We start from the raw sequence: 7,428 nt of genomic DNA on the forward strand, positions 1-7,428 counted from the left end.
CCCCCCGTGGGGTCCCATCCCCCTCCACCCCAGTCCCACCCATATTTTATTCCAGTTCTCCACATCCAACTCTTTCTTTTCTAAAACCCAGGGCAAAACCATTTATTCCGGGAGTCTCTGGGACACAGAGGTGGGAAGGATATTCCAAGGCTTCCAGTCAGTCCAGGAGACCTGTCACCTCCCCACAGCCCCTGCCTGGCTCTGCTCTGCAACAAAGAAACCCTCCAGAAAGTCGTGTTCTCCTCAAGTGGCCGCTCTGGGGGCTGATCCTTGCGCAAAAACAGGATGTTTGATTAAAGAAAACACCCTGAAATTATAAATTTCGATGACATTCCGGCGCCACGTGGAAAACAACTCCCCCTGCATTTCACACCGGCACATCCACAGCGGCTGAGGTTTAACCATGTGAAAGGGAAGGAAAGCTGGAGGATTATTCCCAGTTCCTGAGAATATTCTGGATGTTCTCCCCTCCAGACACAGCCCCAGAACCGACACCGACCGTTCACATCCCAGGAGAGGGGTTGCCATTAACGAGGATTCCCAGTTTCTCTGCAGGGAGGAAAACGGGCCTGGGGCAGATCTGAGGCGTTGTTTGAGCGTTAAGGTACAAAAACTGCACGTTAAAAATCCTGACTGCCTCGGAATGTGACCTCGAGCTGCCCCAGAGGGATTTCCAGGGAGCAGAGGGCTGGTTTAATGGGAACATGACTCACTCCACACCCGTGAGCACATGGTATCACTTAGCAGAGCACAAACACAACTGCAGCTCCTCAGCCCCTCTCCAGCTCAGCAAGGAATTCCGTGCTCCCAAACATCCTCCCGAAGCCTGGAACGCTCCGAAATCCAATTAAAAAAACCCACTTGGGAAAGCAGGGATCTGCTTCTCAGGAAGCAATTTGCAGGGATTCCCCTCAGAGGAGGCTTAGAGGGATAACCAGCTTTGGGAAGCAGGTGGGACACAGCCCGGGTCAGGGATAATACTGAAGGACCGAGGAAACACTTTGCTTGCCGAGAGAAATTCCCGTCCCGCACCTCTGGACGCCGCCACACCGACTCAACCCCTCGTTAAAAAGAGTCTTTAATGAGAATCCCCCTCCGAGGTCCGTGAAACCACCTCGTCCTTCGTCCTCAGCGAGTCTTCCCGGGGGGGACCGTCCGTGCCGGAGCTTTCGGGACGCCGGAGAGCCCGGCCCGGCCCCCCGCGGGAGCGGGACAGCTGCGGGGCTCGGGGCTAGATGGAGGAGTCGACGGTGAAGTGGCCGTTGTGCGAGAGGGTGCCGCGGTCGGCCGTGTTCAGCTTGACCACGGTGGGCGTGTACTTGGAGTTGCGGGGGCACGGGAAGCACAGGATGCGGCGGAAGGTGCTCCTCATCTCCGTGTCGCGGTACGAGTAGACGATGGCGTTGATGAGGGAGTTGATCTCGGCCAGCAGCAGCACGTACTTCTCCACCGCCAGCACGTTGCAGCTCTTGCAGCCCAGCCCGTCCAGGAGCAGCACGACCTGCCCGGGGGTCCAGCAGATCACAAAGGCACCTGGGAGAGAGGTAAAACGGGGAAAAACAGGGGTAAAGTGAGGGGGAAGTTGGGGGAAATCAGGGGGAAAACAGGGGAAAGTCGGGGAAGAATCAGGGGGAAATCAATGGAATCACAGGAATCTTGTGAAAAAAGTCACCCCACAGCTCCAGAGAGCAGGGAATGTCACCTCCCAGCCCTCCCTGCTGTCACCTCCCCACCCCACAGAGCCCAGGGTGGGGCATTAAAGTGTCATCTGGACTGAGCTGAGCACACGGACTCAGTAAATCCACGTCCTGAAACTGCTGAGTTCCTCAGCACCCAACCCAAACCACCACCCAGCCCACAACCCCACAGCCCCAGACACCAGGGAACAGCATGTCACTTCCCTCACTTCCCTGTTGTCACCTCCCCACCCCACAGAGCCCAGGGCAGGGCATCGAAGCATCATCTGCACTGGGCTGAGCTGAGCACACAGGTCCTGAAACTCTTGGGTTCCTCTTCAGCCCAACCCAAATCACCACCCAAACCACCACCCCACAGCTCCAGACACCAGAGAAGCAGAACCTCACTTCCCTCACTTCCCTGTTGTCACCTCCCCACCCCACAGGGCCCAGGGGGAGGATTAAAACATCGCTTGGATTGAGCTGAGCACACGGACTAAGTAAATCCACATCCTGAAACTGTCCAGTTCCTCAGAACCCAACCCAAACCACCACCCAAACCACCACCCCACAGCTCCAGACACCAGGGAATGTCACCTCCCCACCCCACAGAGCCCAGGGCGGGGGACCAGAGCATCCCTTGGACTGCTCAGAGCCCGTGGACTCACTCAGGATGATGGTGACCGTCTTGACCAGGCTGATCATGGTCTCCTTGTAGCGGGGGTGGAAGCTGGTGTGCTTGGACATCCTGGTCATCTTCCTCTTGACGTAGATGAAGATGTGCGTGTACACCACCACCATGATGAGGAAGATGACGAGGTTGGAGATGGCCCAGAAGGTCAGGTAGCTCCTGCTGTAGAGGGGGGCCATGCTGGAGCACTTGTCCAGGGCGCAGAGGCAGTGCCAGCCGTAGGAGGGGATGAGCCCCAGCAGCAGCGCCGTGACCCAGATGCAGAAGATGAGGATGGTGACGCGCTGGTTGGACATCTTGCTGTGCAGCTGCATGGTGAACACCGTCTGGTGCCGCTCCACGGCGATGGCCAGCAGGTTCACCACCGAGGCCGTCAGGCTGGTGTCCAGCAGGCTCTGCCGGATGAACCAGGTCTTGAGGGATAGCTCGGCCGTGCGGGGGCCCGTGTGGAACATGAGGAACATGTAGGCGATGCCCGCGAACAGGTCGGCGGCCGCCAGGTTGCCCAGCAGGTAGTAGATGGGGTAGTGGAAGCGGCGGTTGATGACGATGGCCGTGATGACCAGCAGGTTGGTCAGCAGCACGATGACGCTCACGGTCAGGCCCAGGGCCACCACCAGCACGTCCTTGGTGCGCCAGTACGTGGTCAGCTCCTTGCGGGAGTTGTTGTAGAAGAAGCCCACGGTCTCGTTGTAGAAGCAGTGCCTCATGGCGGCGGCCCTGGGGGGGACAGGAGGGTTGGGGACACCTCAGGGGGACACGGCCGGGGGGGCAGAGCCCTGCAGGAGGGCTCTTGGCAGGGGTGGGGCCTGGAACAACCACAGGGTGGATGGGAGAGAGCTTGGAACACTGGAACAACCGCAGGAGGGATGGGACAGGGAGGAGCTTGGAACATTCAGGAACAACCACAGCATGGATAGGAGAGCTTGGAACACCCAGGAACAACCACAGGGAGGAGCTGGGAACACCCAGGAACAACCACAGGAGCAACAGGAAAGTCCTCAGCTGTCCCCAGAGCCCTCAGCTGCCCCCAGAGTCACCCTGAGGAGGCAGCAGGACCTGGAAGGCTCCTGGGAGGAGGTTGGATCTGCCAGATCTGATGAGGGAATGTCCCGGCCCGGCCCACGGGACAGACTAAACTGTTGTGGTTGTCCCAGACGTGATGCTTCAGAAATGTGAAAACAAAGAGGGTTTATCAGCCAGTTCCTAAACATTCTCCCCCCCCATGGAGGCTGAGGCTCCACAGCTGCTGCTGCCCCAGGAATGCTCTGGGAGCACCAAAGCTCAGCCTTCCTGGGCAGTTTTGCTGCTTAAAGCCCAACAGAAGCCACGGCTGCTTCCAGACACTGCTCCATGTGCTGGTCCTTCCTGAACAGGTGGGGGCTTCCCAAACTCTGCCCGAGGCAAAGAGAGGGATGGGAACGGCCCCTCAGCCCTGGAGAGTGAATGGCAGCAATAAATGAGGACACACAGCCATGGGGTGGATCTCTGCAAGAGCTGGGCCATCCAGGACATTTTGGGACCACATGGACTGTGTGGGATCATGGAATCGTGGAATGGGCCGGGTGGGAAGGGACCTTAAAGCTCATCCTGTCCCACGGGCAGGGACACCTTCCATGGCTCAGGTTGCTCCAAGCCCCATCCAAACTGGCCTTGGACACTTCCAGGGGTGAAGCAGCCACAGCTTCTCTGGGAATTCCATCCCAGCCCCTCCCCACCCTCTCAGGGGGGGGATTTCTCCCCAATATCTGCCCTAAACCTTCTGTTTTCTGGTTTAAAGTCACCTGTGCAGCGAGGGAAGCGACTCCCTTCTTCCCAGCCAGCTCTGGATTGAGGCTGAAGCCCCAAAAATCCCCAAATTGGGTGGAAAAACCGTATAGAAAAAGCTGTTTGAGGCTCCTCACGTTTCTTTGACACCCAGGGCCGTGCTGGGAGCAAGACCTGACAAGCCTCCGGTGTGGATTCCAGCAGGAAGAATCCATTCCCAAAGCTGCAGCTTCCTGGTCCCTGAGGAGCCGAGCACGAGCAGCAGGGAAAGGTAAGGATATTTCACCCCCCAGCCTCGGGTTTTACACCTGGGAATCAACAGGGTTTTGCTCCAGCGGGAGAGGACCCAGCCCATGGCAGGGGGTGGAACCAGAGGAGCTTCAAACAGTTCCCTTCCCATCCAAACCATTCCATGGTTGACTCGTCCATAAAAAAAAAAAAAAAGGCAGGAAAAACACAGCCCGAGGGATGAGAACCCGCTGATCCCACCCCACAGATGTTCCTGCTCCTTCCCTAACCCAGAGCCTGGAAATCTCAAGTCAGGCCTGGCTTTGGTCCCACAGGGATGGGCAAACCCGGCCCGGAGCCTCCGGAGGTGCCGAAAAATGACACGGATTTTCCTTCCCCTGGAGAGTTGTGCACATGAATCACCGGCTCTGCCCGTCCCCGAACATCCACTCGGGAAGCTGAGCCAGGGGAGGGTCAGGCTGGGTATTTGGGAGAGGTTTCCATCCAGAGGGTGGTCGGGCACTGGGAACAGGCTCCCCAGGGATCGGTCATGGCTCCAAGGCCGCCAGAGCTCCAGGAGTGTTGGGACAACAGGGACAGGGTGGGATTTTGGGGTGTCCTGAGCAGGGCCAGGACTTGGACTTGATAACCCTTGTGGATTCCTTCCAACTCAGGATATTCCATGATTTTAGAGCTCAGGGAGCATTTGGATAACACCCTCAGGCACAGGGGGGGATTTTGGGGTGTCCCGGGCAGGGATTGGACTCGACGACCCTTGTGGGTCCCTCCAGCTCAGGACATTCCACGATCCTCCTCATTTCGGAGAAGGCAGCAGGAACACAACTGTCTCCAAACAGGGAGGAACCCCCGAGTGCCTGAGTCAGCCCCGCGTTAATCACCCCGAAACCCAAACCCCGCTCGGGGCCCTCCCGTTCCCGAGCTCTGCAGGCAGAGGAGACTCCAGGGCTGCGTTTTCCGGGACGCTCCGACCGGAGCCCTCGGAGTAGCAACAGGGATCGTTCCGGGCTTATCTGCGGCACCGCACCCACCTGGGTTGTGCAAACAAGGAGCCGAGCCAAGAAAACCCCATTGTACCTGCAGCTGAACTTTTGATCCCGCTGCCTCCTCCGACACCCCCCGAGGGGAGAGCTGGACACCCGGGATGGGCCACTCAGAAAGCTGCTGAGCGGGGAAATATCGCCTTTCATAAACATTGGAGGGGGGAGAAGGAAAAGGGGAGGGGAGGAGTCAGGCTGCCCCGGGGGGGGATTTTAGGCGGGCTGGGCCTGTGTAGCAAGCCCGTCTTCCCTCTTTTCCTCAGCTCGTGGGATGTTTGTGGACCCGGAGCCGAGCGGGAGTCGCGCGGTCCCGATGGAATGGGAGGGACGGGAGGAGCCTGCGGTGGCCTGGCAGGTAACCGGGAGCGTTCTGGCTGGAATGTGGGGAGCTGGAGGAAGGACGAGGAGGGGAGGAAAGCCCTGGCAGAGGAGGAACGCTGTGAATCACGACAGGTTGACGAGCACCTTCCCAGGGTGTTCCCGGGCAGGTACGGGATCAAGGCCGGGCCATTCACATACAGAACAGCTTCCTCTCCATGTGCAACAGCCCCAAATCGCTGGAGTTCAGGAAGTCACAGAATCACGAACGGTTTGGGTGGGAGGGGACATTTTAAGGTCACCTCGTTCCACCCCCTGCCGCGGGCAGGGACACCTTCCACTATCCCAGGTTGCTCCAACCTGGCCTTGGACACTTCTAGGGATGGGGCAGCCCCAGCTTCTCTGGGAATTCCATCCCAGCTCCTCCCCATTCTCACAGGGAACCCACCTAAATCTTTCCTCTTTTAGTTCAAATCCCTTCCCCCCTTGTCCTGTCACTCCCTGCCCGGGTGAATCTCACAAACCCCCTCCGAGCCCCGGCATCACACACAAATCCGGAGCGTCCACGCTGATGCCAGGACCCAAACCCGCTTCTCTGGGCAGGACTTGGAGCGCGGGGAAAACTCGGAGCGCCAAATCCCTCCGGAACGTGCCGAGGGCTCGGAGCCCGCCCCGCTCGGGGTGTTGCGGAGCAGGGAGCGACAGGTTAACAACGCCCGTGAGCGGCTCCGGGAGCTCCGCTGCCACCCTGCAATTACCGCCCGACCTTGGGGCTCGGCACAAGGACGGCCGGGGCCAGAAATCCCCATCGCCCGGGAGGGGATGAGAAAAGAGCCCGAGGAGCAGCAGAGCCGAGCCGGGGCTGGGGCCATGATGCACAAAGGAGCTGGATGAGTCTATTGTTCGGTGTCCGAGCAACCCCCCGGGCTCCGCTCGGCTCTGCCCGGCGCGAGGTCCGGGCTCTCCGGCTTTGTTTACTCGGTAAAACGAGCGGCTGGCTCCGAGCTGCGCCCGCTCACGGCCCCCTCGCCTTGAGCAATCGGCAAACACCGCCCGGCTCCCCCCGCGTCCAAGCGCGGCTCTTCCAGGGGGGCAGGAGCCGGCTCGGAAGGAGGGCAGGACACGTCGTGTCTCCTCTGGGATTTCTCGCCCTCCGCAGCTCGAGTTCGCGGCGAGTTCAGGAGTCCTCCGCGCCGCGGTAAAGGTGTGATTCCTTTTTAATTCCTGGGTAATTCCAGTTCCTCCCGGGGAAGCACTTAACTCCAGGGTCTAGGAAGGCATCCGCCACTTGTTGCCAGCCCCGCAGCCGCGCATGGAGCGGGGATGAATGGCTTGGAATTCGGCTCCCACTTAATAACCACAATCAGCGCCGATCGAGGCGGAACAATGGATCCGTAAAGGCTCCCGGGGCTCACATCCAACCTGTTTTACCCACGGCTTTCGAGCCAACCGCTCCAACCGCCGCTCCATTTTTTAAGCCTGGAAGAGCATTTTTACTCCCGAGAGGAAAATCTTACCTGGGAACTCAACGCCGCCTCCAAACCCGGCGCTCAGCATCGACCTCGGCGCCCCGGGGAGCCAGGGCGGCGATCCTGCGAGGGGATCCCCATCTCCTGGAGGGCAGAGCCGCTTCCCAAGCCGGGGAACAACCCCCTCTCCCCCCCGAGCGCCTCACAGGAAAGTTTGAGCC

The 7,428-nt window shown here is 59.5% G+C and overlaps 1 protein-coding gene across 2 annotated transcripts; it reads right to left on the reverse strand.

Annotated features, from left to right (window-relative positions):
• Window positions 1–1,204: 1,204 nt before the first annotated feature.
• LPAR2 (lysophosphatidic acid receptor 2) lies at window positions 1,205–7,402 on the reverse strand. 2 transcript variants are annotated; one of them, XM_029958642.1, is made up of 3 exons: window positions 7,256–7,402; window positions 2,345–3,087; window positions 1,232–1,533 (listed from the first exon to the last, which is right to left on the reverse strand). In XM_029958642.1, exons 2-3 carry the CDS (start codon window positions 3,075–3,077, stop codon window positions 1,232–1,234), a joined length of 1,035 nt encoding a protein of 344 aa, XP_029814502.1. In that variant the 5' UTR covers window positions 3,078–3,087; window positions 7,256–7,402. The 2 variants fall into 2 exon arrangements, with proteins under 2 accessions (XP_017943441.2, XP_029814502.1); XM_018087952.2 differs by lacking the exon at window positions 7,256–7,402 and having other exon boundaries at window positions 1,205–1,533; window positions 2,345–3,077.
• Window positions 7,403–7,428: the final 26 nt, after the last annotated feature.

The sequence above is a fragment of the Manacus vitellinus genome, unplaced genomic scaffold, assembly GCF_001715985.3.
Source record: "Manacus vitellinus isolate BGI_N305 unplaced genomic scaffold, ASM171598v3 scaffold_164_pilon, whole genome shotgun sequence".
In the NCBI taxonomy this organism is placed as follows: domain Eukaryota; kingdom Metazoa; phylum Chordata; class Aves; order Passeriformes; family Pipridae; genus Manacus; species Manacus vitellinus.